Below are 17687 nucleotides of genomic sequence, written 5' to 3'. Positions count from 1 at the left end.
CGTGATTTGACAAGTTGATAAGCCTGTGTATTTATATTGCAGAGATAGCTGGTACTTCCATTTCTTTCCCAATGTGGGACTTAGTTAGTGGTGCTTCATCTCACATCTATTGTTGATCTAGTATATATACATTATGTATACATGCAAACACTACTAAAACAATGATGTTATTCAATGAATAACATGTGTACTCTTCGAGAAGACCAGCACACAAATAATATATATTTCTCCAAACTTATCTGAACTGATTAGTGTATGTTTTTTGAAGTAAGCAACTTGTTCTGTTAAGGGAGCTCGTAACATCTCATAGATTATGAAGCTCACAAGTCACCGGGCTTATCCTCTTTCTTTCTTTCTTTTTCTAATACTGCAGACACTCTCAGAGTTAAAATCGTCAAGGAAAACTTTGTTGCAAAAATTTACGCTTGCAGAAAGACTATTGTCAAAATATCATGCCCTTTGATTGTGAAGTCACAAGGCTTATCTTATGAAATTGTTGCTAATATCATGTTTGCTGCTTGATGCAGCTTATTCTATTTCCGTGCTTGCACAAAGAAGAATTGTTTATTTTCCTCCTGCTTTCACCAATCTCAACCACATCAACTACAGATTAACAAGAATTTTAGACACTATTTGTTGCAGTCCTACTTATGACAAGATAACGTTATGGAAAATATTGGTGTCTAAAGTAATTAGTAATAAAATACCTGTATCATTATCTCCAAATGCTCCTTCAACTTCACAGTTTGCAGAAGATGCATCTTCCTTTGTTTGTGCAAGTATCCTATAATTCCAATGTATATTGTAGCTCAAGCAAAATCATATGTTTCAGAATAGGCTATATATGGAACTAAATCTATCTGGCTACATTAACTGTTATTGAAGACAGTAGGTGATATTATATCACTAATAGATTTGAACCCATGTATAAAGCAGAGGAGATAGATGATCAGGATTATCACTGTGTAATTAAAGATATTAAAAACAGACTTACTTGTCAGTGGCAGAATGATGAAACAGACAGAATGAAAGGATGAATATATGCAGTATAAGAGGAATTAAATCCGAGCCCACAGAACGTGTCTCCTTAAGACAATTTGCCCCCTCACTGATGCCTAAGGTTGATGGACACTTGTCTCCCAGGATAGAACGGATTTCGTCTGAAGAATGGTGGCACTACCAATCAACAGCCCAAACGAACACAACAAAATGCCAGAGGAAGTCACACCGGAGGATGAACAACAGTATGCAAAACCGGAAGAAGAAAAATTCCGGCAGAGTTTAAGTGCAGGAAAAACTGGATAGATTTCTGAAGGTGTCAGTGTCTATTTATAGACACTGACCGGTCACGATGAACAGTCGCCGGCGGCGAACCGCCGTGTCTGATGGCGGCGAACGGGTGCGACCGGTGACTGTTCCGACGAACAGATACGACCGGTGACCGGTTCAGCGAGCAGACACAACCGGTGACTGGTTCACGAAGGGAAAGAACCGGTTCGGTTCAATACTGCTCAAAAAACCGGCGGGTAGAAACGTTTTTGGTTGGAGGGAAGCAACGGTAAATTTTTTTTGGACAAAATATTAAAAAATAATTTAATAAAAAATTATTTTTTTATTACACACTATGAGCCGAGCCGAGCCGAGCCGAACCGGCCGGACGGACGGCGGCGGCGCGCGTGGTGAACCAATGCTCACCTAGCTCTCCCCCCTACATAAAACATGTAGTGACCCAAGGGTCAATCTAAGAGAGGGAAGTTGGAGCTTATATACTCTCCTATTTCCTACTAATTGTCCAATGTGGGACTTGTTGAAACCCACACACCTCTTCATCTTCCCTTTTTCTCTTTTCTTTATTAACCCACTTCTTATTCATAACCAATGGATCATTGTACATTAATTCATTCATTAATTCCAACAATCCCCCACATGGATAAGAAGTCAAATCATCGTGACAAAATGCATAAGAGTATAAATGCAAAGTGTAAATTCCTCAACGAGAAACAACTGCATCGAGATAGGTGGAGTTACCTTTGAACCTTCTCTAGTGAAAACCTATCGGATATACTCGGTCAATCGGTGGTCTAGGTCGACTTGAACCGTCAACCTTTAGTGTATACCTAGACAATAGGAGTCACACAATTGCTTCTCTAGCATTGTTGGTCCTTTGTTGCGCCCATTTTGGCCGTGGGACACCTGCCTGGTTCTGCGAGTGTTTTAGAGAATCGGCCTTTAAAAATTCTCATAGAAGCGGCCCTCACTTCACACTCACATAGGTGATTTCTTGTGATGTAAATCACTATACATCATCTGAACACAACAGATTAAGAAATCACTAAAAGCCTTAATGCTTACCCTCATAAATACACTGTCTTGTCTTAGGAATGAGTATGAGTTTAAAAACTCCACAGTGTTTGAACAGTTGACCATCACTTAGTTGTCTCTTTGAACCTAGTTCATGGGATCTCCACTCTTCTAGGTAGATTTACCGCAATGCTCAACAATTGATAGGCCTTAAACCCATTCCTTTCGACAAATTTTCAACCAACTCTCTAGGAATCCCTTTGGTTAACGGATCCGCTATGTTTTCCTTAGACTTAACATAGTCAATTGAAATGATTCCATTCGAGAGTAGTTGTCTTACGGTATCATGTCTACGACGTATGTGTCTAGACTTACCGTTATACATGACGTTCTTGGCCCTTCCAATAGCTGCTTGGCTATCACAATGTATGCATACAGATGGTACCGGTCTTGGCCAATTAGGAACATCCTCAATAAAATTACGAAGCCATTCGGCTTCTTCACCGGCCTTATCTAAAGCAATAAATTCTGCTTCCATGGTTGACCTTGCAATGCAGGTTTGCTTGGACGATTTCCAAGACACAGCACCTCCACCAAGGGCGAACACATATCCACTTGTGGATCTAGTGTCGTTAGAGCCGGTGATCCAATTTGCATCACAATACCCTTCTATAACCGCGGGGTATTTCTCGTAATGCAAAGCATAATTCTGAGTATACTTCAAGTATCCCAAAACTCTTACCATAGCTTTCCAATGATTCTCATTTGGATTACTGGTAAAGCGACTTAACAGACTTACTGCATAAGCAATATCAGGTCTGGTGCAGTTCATAACATACATAAGGCTTCCCAACACTTGAGCATATAGCTTTTGTGCTGTAGCTTTACCAGTGTTCTTTAATAAACTCAAATTAGAATCTACAGGATTCCTCACAGGAGTTATATTCAAACTCTTGAATTTATCAAGAACCTTAACTATATAGTGAGCCTGTGATAATGCCAACCCTGCAGATGTTCTATGGATTTTAATTCCTAGGATAACGTCCGCTATCCCCATATCTTTCATCTCAAACTTACTTTTAAGTAATTGTTTAGTAGCATTAATCATTTGATTATTACTACCCATGATCAACATGTCGTCTACATAAAGACAGACAATGGCAAAACCTTTTTCAGTATTCCGAACATAGACACATTTGTCACATTCATTAATTCGAAAACCATTTGATAACATAACTTTGTCAAATTTTTCATGCCATTGTTTTGGAGCTTGCTTTAACCTGTAAAGGGATTTTATTAAGCGACAAACTTTCCGTTCTTGTCCTGGAACAACAAAACCTTCAGGTTGTTCTAAATATATCTCTTCGTCCAGGTCGCCGTTTAAAAAGGCAGTTTTCACATCCATTTGATGTATTTCTAATCCATTCAATGCAGCTACCGCGATCAACATCCTGAAGGATGTGATCCTTGTAACGGGTGAATAAGTATCGAAGTAATCGAAACCTTCACGTTGCCTGTAGCCTTTTACCACAAGTCTTGCTTTATATTTATCAATAGTGCCATTCTCTTTCATTTTTCTTTTGAACACCCACTTACTTCCTAACGTCTTATTGCCAGGAGGAAGATTTACCAGTTCCCAAGTGTGGTTAGACAAGATAGACTCTATCTCACTATTGATAGCCTCTTCCCAGAGTGGTCCTTCCGGGGACGTTATAGCTTCCTTATACGTCCGAGGTTCATTTTCCAATAAGTATGTCATAAAATCAGGTCCAAAGGATGTGGCGGTCTTTTGCCTCTTGCTACGTCTAGGTTCATCTTCTATGTCCTCTACGGTATCAGTATCAGTTGTAGCATCTCGAGGTATCTCAACCTGATCATCATCATTACCACTTGATTCATGTTTTTTCTTATACGGAAATATGTCTTCAAAGAAAGTAACTTCCCTTGATTCAATCACCGTATTAATATGTATATCTGAGACATCAGATTTATACACTAGAAAGTGATAAGCACTACTATTAAGTGCATAACCGATGAATACACAATCCACGGTTTTAGGTCCGATTCTTAACCTTTTAGGTTTAGGAACCGCAACCTTAGCCAAACACCCCCACACTCTAAAGTATTTCAGGGATGGCTTCTTTCCTTTCCATATATCATATGGTATGCTTTTTATCTTTTTGTGGGGCATTCTATTAATAATATAATTAGCCGTCAACATGGCTTCCCCCCACAAATTCTGTGGTGAACCGGACGTAATTAACATAGCATTCATCATCTCTTTCAGTGTCCGATTTTTCCTTTCTGCAATCCCATTTGATTGCGGTGAATAAGGAGCTGTTGTCTGGTGTATAATACCAGACTCTATACAGAATTCCTCGAAAGGGCCATCATATTCTCCCCCACGATCGCTCCTTACCATTTTAATTTTCTTGTTGAGTTGATTCTCAACTTCACTTTTATATTGCTTAAAAGCAACAATAGCTTCATCTTTACTATTGAGTAAGTACACATAACAATATCTACTGCAATCATCAATAAATGTAATAAAATATTTCTTATTACCCTTAGATGGTGTAGATTTCATGTCACATATATCAGTATGTATTAAATCTAACAACTCGGTTGATCTTTCAACTGATTTAAAAGGTAATTTCGAAAATTTTGATTCAACACATACTTGGCACTTATTATTTAAACATTCAAATTTAGGTAATAAATCTAAATGTATTAAACTCTTAATGGACTTTAGATTAACATGTCCTAATATACTATGCCATAAATTAGAAGACTCAAGCAAGTAGACAGAAGTAGTAGTATTATTAATAATATTGGAGTTGTTTACAGTCATCACATTCAGTTTGAAAAGGCCCCCACTAAGGTAGCCCTTTCCTACATACACATCATTCTTAGTAAGTACAAACTTATCAGAAACAAATACAAGTTTAAAGCCATTCTTGCTTAACAGAGATCCAGAGACTAAGTTCTTGCGAATATCAGGCACATGGAGCACATCATTCAGTGTCACTATCTTGCCAGATGTCATTTTCAAAGCCACTTTGCCCACTCCTTCAATTTTTGAAGTAGACGAATTACCCATATAAAGTTTCTCATCATTATCAGTAGGAGTATAGGAGGAGAACATCCCCTTGTTTGAACAAACATGTCTGGTGGCACCAGTGTCCACCCACCATTCGTTGGAGTCTCCCATCAGATTGCACTCCATCACCATTGCTGCCAGATTCAGTTCTTCAACCTGATCAGCAATATCAACCATATTGGCTTGAGTGCTCTTCTTCTTCTTATTGAACTTTTGTGGCTTCCTCTGATCTTTCCTTTGTTCCTTCTTACAATCCTTTGCACGGTGGCCAGGATTCCCACAATTGAAGCAGTTACCTTTGAACTTTTTGCCCTTTCCTTGCTTAGCATTTCCATCTTCAGAATATTTCCTCTTCTTTGACTTTGATCCCTCTTCAACTACATTAGCTTTGGAGATCATAGGATTGTTGCCATTCCTCTTGTCAGACATCTTATTGTCTTCTTCTATTCTCAATCTGGTAACCAGATCTTCAAGTGTCAATTCCTTGCGCTTATGCTTCAGATAATTCTTGAAGTCTCTCCAAGAGTTTGGTAATTTCTCTATGAAAGCAGCAACTTGAAAAGACTCACTAAGAGACATTCCTTCCGCATGAATTTCATGCACAATCACTTGAAGTTCCTCAACTTGACTCACAACAGATTTGGAGTCTACCATCTTGAAGTCCAAGAATCTGCCAACTATGAATTTTTTCAAGGCAGCATCCTCAGTTTTATACTTCTTGTCCAGACTTTCCCAAAGTTCCTTACTAGTCTTCAGGGTACAGTACACATTATACAGTGAGTTGTCTAGAGCATTGAGAATATAGTTCCTGCAAAGGAAGTCAGAATGCTTAAAAGCATCAATGGCAGCAACCTTTTCCTTGTCAGACTCTTCTCCCTCTTTCAGTTTAGGAGCATCTTCCTTGAGGAAACGGTCTAGACTCAGAGTTGTCAAATAGAACAACATCTTCTGTTGCCAGCGTTTGAAATTTGTTCCATTCAGTTTTTCAGGCTTGTCAGCATGCATTGGAACAGAGGCAGTAACATTGGCATTGCTAGTACTTACATTAGCCATTTCTGTTACACAAACAGAATCCGAAATTAATCACACAGATTAATTTATCACACAATAAATAAAACAGAAACAGTATATATAACGAAAAATAAGTACTGATCACAGGTTCAAAAGCACCAAATTGTCTTAAGATTGTTATTGAAGACAGTGGGTGATATTATATCACTAATAGATTTGAACCCATGTATAAAGCAGAGGAGGTAGATGATCAGGATTATCACTGTGTAATTAAAGATATTAAAAACAGACTTACTTGTCAGTGGCAGAATGATGAAACAGACAGAATGAAAGGATGAATATATGCAGTATAAGAGGAATTAAATCCGAGCCCACAGAACGTGTCTCCTTAAGACAATTTGCCCCCTCACTGATGCCTAAGGTTGATGGACACTCGTCTCCCAGGATAGAACGGATTTCGTCTGAAGAATGGTGGCACTACCAATCAACAGCCCAAACGAACACAACAAAATGCCAGAGGAAGTCACACCGGAGGATGAACAACAGTATGCAAAACCGGAAGAAGAAAAATTCCGGCAGAGTTTAAGTGCAGGAAAAACTGGATAGATTTCTGAAGGTGTCAGTGTCTATTTATAGACACTGACCGGTCACGATGAACAGTCGCCGGCGGCGAACCGCCGTGTCTGATGGCGGCGAACGGGTGCGACCAGTGACTGTTCCGACGAACAGATACGACCGGTGACCGGTTCAGCGAGCAGACACAACCGGTGACTGGTTCACGAAGGGAAAGAACCGGTTCGGTTCAATACTGCTCAAAAAACCGGCGGGTAGAAACGTTTTTGGTTGGAGGGAAGCAACGGTAAATTTTTTTTGGACAAAATATTAAAAAATTATTTAATAAAAAATTATTTTTTTATTACACATTATGAACCGAGCCGAGCCGGCCGGCCGGCGGCGCGCGCGTATGGTGAACCAATGCTCACCTAGCTCTCCCCCCTACATAAAACATGTAGTGACCCAAGGGCCAATCTAAGAGAGGGAAGTGGGAGCTTATATACTCTCTCATTTCCTACTAATTGTCCAATGTGGGACTTGTTGAAACCCACACACCTCTTCATCTTCCCTTTTTCTCTTTTCTTTATTAACCCACTTCTTATTCATAACCAATGGATCATTGTACATTAATTCATTCATTAATTCCAACATTAACAACACCGCACCCACCTAACATCATGCTCGACGCTTGGCATTTGTTTACGAGGGAGTAACAAAACTACTATATTTATAAAAGTATGATGACGATATTTTTATAAAAAATTGTGCATTATTTGGTGAAAGGACTGACTTGCTCTGATATTTTATATAACTCCAAAATAATTACATTATTTTAAAAATATTTGATCACGACCCATCTTTAAAAAAATAAAATAATAAATACCAAATGTAAATCCAATGTAACCAACAATAAATAAGACAAGATCACAAATTATAAGATGACTCAATTTTAGGGAAAAAAAATTAATATAATGCTTTTTAAATAAAAAATTACAAATTTATAACTGTTTTGCAAATATTTACATATTTATTGCACAATATCACGCCCCATTTGGGCGTCACTTATCACGCCCAAATAGGACGTCACATCCTGGTGGGTCATGCCCAAACTAGGCGTGACATGTGATGCCCAAATGGGGCGTCACCCACCAAGGCTATATAAACCTCCCATTTTATCTTTTTTACCATTTCACACTCTCGCTCTAACCTCTCTTTAAGATCATTGTGCTCTCGACCTTACGTGGAATTTTCCGTAGCGAAGCTCTGCTAACATAAGTAAGTTTTTAATACCTGCTATGTATACGTTTAAATTACAGTGTTGCGTTACGAATATGTTAGGATTTAGCGTATATTAGTGATTTAGAAAATAGTGATAGTGACTTAGGAATCTTGTACCATATTATGAATGTTGTAGTGACTTAGGAATTTTTTAGTGACCTAGGTATTATTATTATTTAATTATGAACCGGTGTTTAGTGTATATTAGTGACTTAGAAAATAGTGATAGTGACTTAGGAATTTTGTACCATGTTATGAATGTTGTACTGACTTAGGAATTTTTTAGTGACTTAGGTACTATTATTATTAATTATGAATTAATTAGTGACTTAGGTATTAATATTATTTCATTACGAAATAATTAGTGTCCTAGGTATTATTATTATTATTTCATTGCTAATTAATAAGTGTACTGGGTATTAATATTATTTCATTACTTACTAATGAAGTAATTACCTAGGGTTTCTGCTTAATAATTTTGATAGTGAATTAGGGCTTTGCTTAATTAATTTGTAAATAAAATTTGTTGTTACATGTTCTAGGTAGTTGTTTTGTAAATTAGTTTCAATGTTGTTTTGTACATTTTTTTATCATGGCTAATTCATCATCATTTGGGAGTTTTGCATCCGATCACGAGCCAGAGCCTACAGATCCTAGCATGTATATCATACCTGGGCCGTATAGATGGGAGGTCCTTCGGAAGATGACGCAAAGTGCCCATACTTCACAGCGGGTGTGGAATACGGAACATGTTCGTCAGTTAAAGACCCGGCGTGGCAAGGTACAGGGGGGCCACCTGCCAGCGCTATTCCAGACGTGGTTACAGTTTAGGTATGCAACACATTCAGGTATGCACTTGACGAGGTTACAGTTTATATTGTTATTCAATACAATGACATAATGTGCGATAATTGTATAATGTATTTCAGATTGATGCCGTATTGATTAGTGCTCTAGTCGAGAGGTGGAGACCAGAGACACACCCATATTACCACCTTCATCTCCTTCTTAAGCACTAGCATCCTCGGCCATTGCGATATTTTCATTATCATCATCGTCGTCGTCGTTGTCGTGCATAACCCAAGTCGAATCATTTTTATCTCCCACAGAAATGTTAGCAACTGGAGAAGCATGAACGACAGACGTTGATGCAAGACGGGGAGAATTTAAAGCAACTGACCTCATTGGTAATGGTACATCCTCTGCTCCGGCAATTTCCACATACAACTCCAGAAAATCTTTCCTTGACTGGTTGAAAAATTCTTCCATTATCATCTCGACATCTTCATCGTCAACCACTTGCAAACTCATGTATTGATCAGATTGCCATAACCTTGTGGTGATCTGAGTGATACATTGGTTACCTTGAAGACTTAACTTCTGACGAACTCTCTGATGCAGTTCGTCAATGGTTGCGTTGCGTTGAATACGTGTCAACTTTTTTTCACCTTTAAACATGAACCTTGTCGACCTTCCACCTTCCTACTATTGTAATATAACACAACACGAACAGAATCAGAATGTGAACTCATTTTAAAATGGAATAACAAATAAAATAAAAGACTAAATTTAAGATAATAATTATGTATGTAAATGTAAGAATTGACGGTAGAGAAGAGATATAAAGAGTGCATAGTGGTAGGGGATTATATAGAATTTTTTGAGTCATTCACGACCTGAAGAGGCAGCATGACTGCATGTGTCACACCGAAACTGGACGTCACATATCACGTCCTATTTAGGCGTGAACCATGTGGGTATCACATCTAAATTGGGTGTAACTTGTGACATTGTGCTGCACATTAGTAAATATTTGTAAAATAGCTATAAATTTATAAATTTTTATTTAAAAACCATTATATTAATTTTTTTGCCCTCAATTTTATTAATTGAGTCTCCATATGATTTATTTCTACATAGCCAACGCCAAAGGGAAACGAAAATCACTTGTCACAATATTCAAAAAGCATAAACGATATGATAAGTGATAACCCCCAAAGAATGAAGTTGGATATTGTTCCAAACACCGTTACCTCCTCGACCTTGTTACCTTCCCTAATTTTCAACCTTCCCATCACACTTCCATTTTCTCAACCCCAAACGACATCTTCAGGTGCCCTCTCTCTCTCTCCTGTTTAGGTGTTTTGTGAATTATGTTATAGAATTATATGGATTACTAGTTTCCTTAGGTTGCGTTTGTCAGTCAGAGGAGAATTTTTTTTTATTCAGGAATTTCAATTTTCAGAAATATGATTTTTACGTATACTTAAAGATGATATTCATATAATTTAAAATTTAGAAAAAAATCAGTTTTCGGGAATCTCTAAAGTCACGTACCAAACGGAAGTTTGTGTCTTTTGAGGATATGTCTAAGACCCTGCCCTGTTCTAATTTAGTTAACACTGATACCTCGTGCTTCTTTTGTTCTTACCCTCTCTGGTTGATTGTTATTTACTTTTCTTTATTGCTTCTTATTATTCTGTGGAATCTATTTCTGCGTTATTATTACACTGAACAGTTTTGTATCTTCATGCGGGTGTTCTTTGTATGATGTGCAGGGAGAAAGAGCTTAATTTTTCGTTTGCAAAACATTGATCATCAAATTGAGCCAATACCTAGTCTTCTGATGGCATCAGAACTAGAATTTCCTGAACTGAACAGAAATCTTTACCCACATATAGAACCGTACAGTACAGGTTTTTTGAAGGTTTCAGATCTTCACACAATCTACTGGGAGCAATCAGGAAATCCGAGTGGGCATGTGAGTAGCGATTCTCTTCAATAACTGCTTAAGTATGATTTTTATATTTATTTATTTTTTTTTAAAAAATTCCTAAGCTATGCCGTAGGCTTACATGTTTATATTTGTTGATGAAGATTGGAATGGGAAGCAATGGACTATTATAGTATTATTTACTGATTCTATGTCGATTGTTTATTTATACAATTGAATGAAGTAATGAACTGTAATAATGTTAAATTGTTCCATTGAGCCTCTTATAGAATTGAAGGTAGTCACTTCCTAGACCATGTTGTTAAATGGAAACTTTTAGTTCTTCTGTTGTGGCTCATAAATTTAATGGGTACCTCCGGATGTTGAGAAAGGACCTCAATGGGGCATTGTGAAATATTCTACTTTCTCTAGTTCTTGTTAACAATTACTTTTATGCATTATTGGAATTTATGGGCATTGGGCTATTTGTGAATTCCTTAATCCGAATAGTTTGTTAAAATACATCTAAACTCCAGTACCCTTCAAAACAGAATAGAAAGCCAAAATGAGGAAACCAGAAATAGGAAGCCATTCGGTCTGTCGGTAGGTTTGCCTGCTGATAGTTACACTGGTTTGGCTTCTACTTGCAATCGACACTCTCATGATAGCTTCTGTTTGGGGAGGAAAAAGAAAAGCAAAAAGGTTTCTTTGGCCGACAATAGTAAAATGGTTTCTTAAGCCTATAGTGTATGGTTGGATCTAGGTTTTTTTTTTTTTTTTTGCTTTTCTCTTTCTTTTTTTCCTCTTTAAAAGCTAGATTCTATGCACTGACACTCTGGTTATTTTGCATTTCTTTAGCTTTGTTCAGGGGAAATAATTAAAATAAAAAAATTGATTCGTTATTTTCTAAGCATTTTTATGGCAGCCGGTTGTCTTCATACATGGAGGCCCTGGAGGGGGAACTTCCCCAAGTAATCGGAGATTTTTTGATCCCGACTTTTTCCGAATCATTCTATTTGATCAGGTTAGCTTCTAAACTGTAATGTGCAATGATGGTCTCCAGCTTTTGTGTACTGACATTTATTGTCTTTATCAGCGAGGTGCAGGGAAAAGTACCCCCCATGCTTGCTTAGAGCAAAACACCACATGGGACCTCATTGACGACATTGAAAAGCTACGAAAACACTTGGAGATTCCAGAATGGCAGGTCATCTTTCACCTTTGGTTGTTTACCATTATACATTTTGTGATTCTTATGTAATGGGATACGATCTTCTGCTCCATATAATATCCAGGTATTTGGTGGGTCATGGGGAAGCACACTTGCCCTTGCATACAGCCAATCTCACCCAAACAAGGTATATAACAGTGTTTTTATTCTGATTAGTTTCTTTTTGACTAAATCAAAATGATGTATTTTGCAGTACTACTGATGATTGTGTAATCCATAATTAAGGAGTTCTTTCCATGCTATGTTGTTCACTTTTTAAATAGCGTATCATTTTGTTACAAGGTTACTGGCATGATCCTCAGGGGAATTTGCCTTTTAAGGAAGAAAGAGCTTGATTGGTTTTACGAGGGTGGAGCTGCTGCAATATTCCCTGATGGTATAAAACATTCTTTTTATACGTTTGCTGGTGAATTAAGTTTGAATATTTTTCATGCATAGTAAGATTTTTCTTTTAAAGATTTGAAGAGGTTTTCAACTTATTAGATATATGGAATTATACCGGAGCTTTACAATATGTCAGATTCTTTGCATGTGAGAACTAAAATTGTTTCCAAAGTGGAATGTGAGAAGAGAAGCATTGTTTATGACAATTTCACTGTTTTTATTCTATATTTTTGTTAATTTGGTACTTTACATTGTAGCCTTGCATAATCTCGTATTTGATTTGATTGTGATCTTTTGCTTTTCTACTCATTAAAATCCTGATTAGTTTCCAAGGAGGAATGTGAGAAGAGAAGCATTGTTTATGACAACTTCAATGTTTTTATTTTATATTTTTGTTAATTTTTGGTATTTCTCATTGTAATTTGTAGCCTTGCATAATCTTGTATTTGATTTGATTGTGATCTTTGGCTTTTCTACTCGTTAAAATCCTGATTTAAGTAGTTGATAGTTTGTACCTTTTATTTCTTGTCAGCTTGGGAACCATTTAGAGATCTTATTCCAGAAAATGAAAGAGGATGCTTCATTGATGCCTATAAGAAGAGATTAAACTCTGATGATATCAAAACTCAGGTTTGTCCCAGTCTTGTTTCCTGTGCCCGGCTTCTACCTTTTCCTCCCATAATCATTATACAACTTTTTCTTAAATGTTATTTTGGGTTCAAAGCTATTGTTCCACCTTTCGACCTGAACTTTTCTTAGAATTGTACACAGAGTTGAAGATAATTGAACTAGTTTAGAAGTCTATCCTTAACAATACCAACAGGTCCTCCTATCTGAAATAAGGAATAACAAGCTTGTCTATGAGCTTGTTTTCTGACTGGATTATCTAGAGTAGTTTAGTTTACCCATGTCTTCATTTCAGTATGCAGCTGCCAGAGCATGGACCAAATGGGAAATGATGACTGCTCATCTTCTTCCAAATGAAGAGAACATCAAAAAAGGGGATGCTGATAACTTCTCACTAGTAAGTTCATGAAGTGAGGAATAACACGCTGTGATAGACCATTTTTAAATTCTCACAATATGTTGTGTGATTCCGTAGTAAGATTCTTATATGTTTTTATCAATTTCACTATATGTACTCATGAGAATGGTGTGTTGCTTGTATAGAATTTTGCAATTGAAACTTAATTCTCATAAAAGAATATTTAACAATATGGACATTTTTGTGTGTTTTAAATTTTTAGGTGCACAGACTTCACATATTTCTATTGCATGTGATATTGTACACAAATTATTTTTGTGGTCGTGAATTCTTCTCCCTAGGTTGACAACTAAAACTTCATAGCAGTGGTGACAAATGCAGGTTATTCTTCTCTGAAATGAGGAAAAGAAGTGGACAAACTGGGTGATTTTGTACCCTAAGCACTTCTGCATCTTAATGCTTAATTGAAGTTTTTTTTTTCTATCAAGTTTTAGCTGACCCAAAAAATTCTAGTCAGACTATTCCAAGTCTAATAAAGTTCTTTTAAAAATAAATAAATAAATAAATGCAAGTCTGCAATCTTTGCCCTTTGTAATTTATGATTTTGTATTGTTGTCTATGATTGAGATTCTTTAACTTGTACTGATCTGTAATGACAAATATTTTTCTACTAGGCATTTGCAAGGATTGAAAATCACTATTTCGTGAATAAGGGATTCTTCCCCTCAGATTCATTCCTGTTGGACAGAGTTGATAAAATAAGGCATATCAAAACCATAATCGTGCAGGTAAATAATTTTGTGCTGCCTCCTTTGAAATTCAGACTCTAAACGTGTCTTCATTCTTAACTTTGTAGGGAAGATACGACATGTGCTGTCCTATGATGTCAGCCTGGGATCTTCATAAAGCTTGGCCGGAGGCAGACTTTAGGGTAAGACTAGTGTTGCTTCTGGTCATTTTGTCTTGCGTAGGTTTATTCTGCATGCATGCTATGATATTTATCTATGAAGCTTCATGATAGATCTTGAGGGGCGTTTGGTAGAGGAGAATTTTTTTTTTATCCGGGAATCTCAATTTTCAAAAATACGATTTTTATATTCAGTTTACGATAATATCTTAAAATTTAAAATTTTAAAAAATTCAGTTTCTCGGGAATCCCCAAAAATCCCGCGTACCAAACGGGTTACACTTTTTTAAAAGTCACACACACTCTACAGACTTTTCTAAGAGAGCTCTAGAGTCTTTTCCGTACACCTTTTTCTTCTTATGAAAGAAACTTACACAAGCAGTTAGGCACAAAAAAAGTTTCCTTGTAAATTTGATTCCACCGAATCTTGTGCAAAACATGGTCAAGTTACCGATTCATAATGTGAAAACAGGTGGTTCCAGATGCGGGACATTCAGCCAATGAACCAGGCATAGCTGCTGAACTTGTGGCTGCAAATGAGAAATTTAAAAACATAATCAATTACAAAGGGGACTGAAGTGAGTAGACAAGCAAAGAAGGGAAAAAAGGCACAGTTGGAGACTAAACATATGCTGCATTTTTTATCCATAGCCAGTTTGTTGTCTGCAAGGAAATTTATTGCAAGTGACCGTGTATTTCAAAATTAGCACAGTCCCTAAACTTCCATAGTGTTGCCTTCATTATTGTCATAATATGCGCAAGAAAACCTAAGATATTGTAAAATTGATTGATCAGGTTTCTTGTTGGAAACCATTATCGAATTCAACCGTATTAAAAGAAAAAAGAAAAAGCCTCTCTTCGTTTCAATCTGATCATTGCAGTTTTAAGTTCATTCCTTCAATTATTATTATTGTACAACTTGAAACTCTATCTAGATTAAGAAGTGGACACTTTTGACTGCTTATTTTGCATTAATTGTTGTCTTTTGTACATAAAATAAAAAATAAAAAATTCATATTATATGATACTTTTTTTCTACACACTCAAAAATGTGTGTTAATTTTTTTTTTTGATACAGTGAAATCCACAATATTTGCATGTTTATGACATAATATAATAAATGTCATGCAACATTATATTTATAAAAACAAAAACAAAAATAAAAAATTGAAGGAATGGAATGGAATAAACTAAGTCGGAGACACGAACAAAATTTATCATAGCATAAATTGAGATACTTTAATAAGACTGAATTTATTTTATTGCAAAGTTACTTACAACTTTGTTTCTACTCAACGTAATTACAATTCAAAGTCTCACTCACTGATCTATGATCAATACTTACAAGTGTGAAATATTGTAATTTTTGTATATAAAAAAATTAAATTTAAAATTTATAAAATTTAAAACTCCATTCGTGAAATAATATTAAAAAAGTTTGTAACATCTTTAATAAATATCATAAATAATATTCCATTGAAAATGTTTTCCTTATAGCGTAGGGTTCTGAGAGGTTATAGGTCAAACATGATTTCTTTGCACAAATGTTAACAAGGGAGTTATAGTCACAATGAACAAGATAATAATTTATCTCTTTCCAAGCATACCTCAAAGTAATCAGAACCAGATCCTAAATCATAAGAACAATAACATGAGTTCTTTTCTTGATATTCACAAAACTGTCTCTATAATTTACACTTTTTAGTATATTTAATTTAAGAGTAAATTAAATATACTAAAAATTCACTTTCAATACAAGTTCATTTTTATAACGTTTTGTAATAATAGGCTTAGAAGTTAGAACCCACATCAAATCATATAAATTTATTTTCTAAGTGAAGTCTAATTAATTGAAAAGTGATGGAAAGATCAAGCAAATTTACTCACATGAATTATATCACAAACTCAAATCTTCCAATTCCCATAATAAGGTAGCACCGTCCAAATTGAATCCTTTGTTTGTCTTCTTGTCCATACTCTGCATACAAACAATTTTCATTCTCTGCATGTGAATCATTTTCTCTATGTGAAACCAAACCCAAAATTTCAACTTAGCTATAACACCTTTCTGGTATGTGTCATTGGCTCATCATTTCAATCTGATCTTTGCAGTTTTAAGTTCATTCCTTCAATTATTTGTTTGAACCATCTGGTATGTGGTTCAAACAACTTAAAAAATTGAAATGCTCATTGTTTGAACCATCTGCTCTGAGAAACCAAAAGAAGAATAGCTTGCAGCTTTGGAGCATATTTGTTGTAATAAAATTCTGGTTCCAATCAAATTATATTTTCTTTGGGGATTAGCTTGTAGCTTTGTAGTACGTGTACTCAACAAGCCAATGAAGGTTGCTAATTTTACATAAATCAAGTGAAAGTTTGCTTGCAATTTTAAGCTGGGCTAACAATACTGGATTCTATGTGCTGTCACTGCTCTGTTTAATAAAACTAATACGGAAACGAAAGCCCAACAACATGGCCTCCGAAAACTTGAAAATAGACACAGAATGTTAGTATGTTACCACTACACACACGTAAAAATTTTTATCAACACACGTAAAATTCATAACTTCCAAAAACAAAAACCAAAGTTAGCAAGCTGCCGTAATCAATAGCCTGAACCACCCACCCAACCACAAAAAACAAGGCTACCACCTTTCAAGAGCAAAAATACTTCAAACTCGGTTTTGCAGGGACCTTCCAAAAGGAAAGTCACCTTTCAAAAATAGGCGTATGCCACTTGTAGCGACGAGCACACGGTATTCTTTAGTAAAAGGCGAAAGAATAGTTCGCTTTGTGCTCAACGCATGGCTCCGTGAATTGACAAGTTGATAAGCCTATGTATTTATATTGCAGAGATAGCTGGTACTTCCATTTCTTTCCCAATGTGGGACTTAGTTAGTGGTGCTTCATCTCACATCTATTGTTGATCTAGTATATATACATGCAAACACTACTAAAAATATCATGCCATTTGACTGTGAAGCCACAAGGCTTATCTTATGAAATTGTTGCTAATATCATATTTGCTGCTTGATGCTGCTTATTCTATTTCCGTGCTTGAACTAAGACGAATTGCTTATTTTCCTCCGGCTTTCACCAATCTCAACCACATCAACTACAGATTAACAAGAATTTTAGACACTATTTGTTGCAGTCCTACTTATGACAAGATAACGTTATGGAAAATATTGGTGTCTAAAGTAATTAGCAATAAAATACCTG

The 17687-nt window shown here is 36.1% G+C and overlaps 1 protein-coding gene and 1 non-coding gene across 2 annotated transcripts; one reads left to right on the top strand and one right to left on the bottom strand.

Annotated features, from left to right (window-relative positions):
• Window positions 1-10211: 10211 nt before the first annotated feature.
• LOC133312822 (proline iminopeptidase-like) lies at window positions 10212-15345 on the top strand. Its single transcript, XM_061514094.1, has 11 exons — window positions 10212-10358; window positions 10804-11006; window positions 11884-11982; window positions 12055-12165; window positions 12254-12316; window positions 12472-12565; window positions 13106-13203; window positions 13496-13597; window positions 14233-14346; window positions 14415-14489; window positions 14938-15345. Exons 1-11 carry the CDS (start codon window positions 10223-10225, stop codon window positions 15040-15042), a joined length of 1200 nt encoding a protein of 399 aa, XP_061370078.1. The 5' UTR covers window positions 10212-10222; the 3' UTR covers window positions 15043-15345.
• Window positions 15346-17157: 1812 nt separating this feature from the next.
• On the bottom strand, window positions 17158-17275 carry LOC133312871 (U5 spliceosomal RNA). The gene has a single exon (XR_009751738.1). It is a non-coding gene; the product is annotated as a U5 spliceosomal RNA (small nuclear RNA).
• Between the last annotated feature and the right edge of the window lie 412 nt (window positions 17276-17687).

The sequence above is a fragment of the Gastrolobium bilobum genome, unplaced genomic scaffold (assembly GCF_033153095.1).
Source record: "Gastrolobium bilobum isolate Gb01-03AN ecotype WA unplaced genomic scaffold, APGP_CSIRO_Gbil_v1 utg12574, whole genome shotgun sequence".
Taxonomy (NCBI): Eukaryota; Viridiplantae; Streptophyta; class Magnoliopsida; order Fabales; family Fabaceae; genus Gastrolobium; species Gastrolobium bilobum.
This window is presented reverse-complemented; position numbering and strand designations above follow the sequence as displayed.

Excerpts from the sequence above, each read along its gene's own strand:
- LOC133312822 (XM_061514094.1), top strand. The coding sequence starts at position 10,223 with ATGATAAGTGATAACCCCCAAAGAATGAAGTTGGATATTGTTCCAAAC. Across the intron at positions 12,566-13,105 it reads TGCTGCAATATTCCCTGATG|CTTGGGAACCATTTAGAGAT; the intron begins GTATAAAACATT and ends ATTTCTTGTCAG. Across the intron at positions 14,490-14,937 it reads GGCCGGAGGCAGACTTTAGG|GTGGTTCCAGATGCGGGACA; the intron begins GTAAGACTAGTG and ends ATGTGAAAACAG.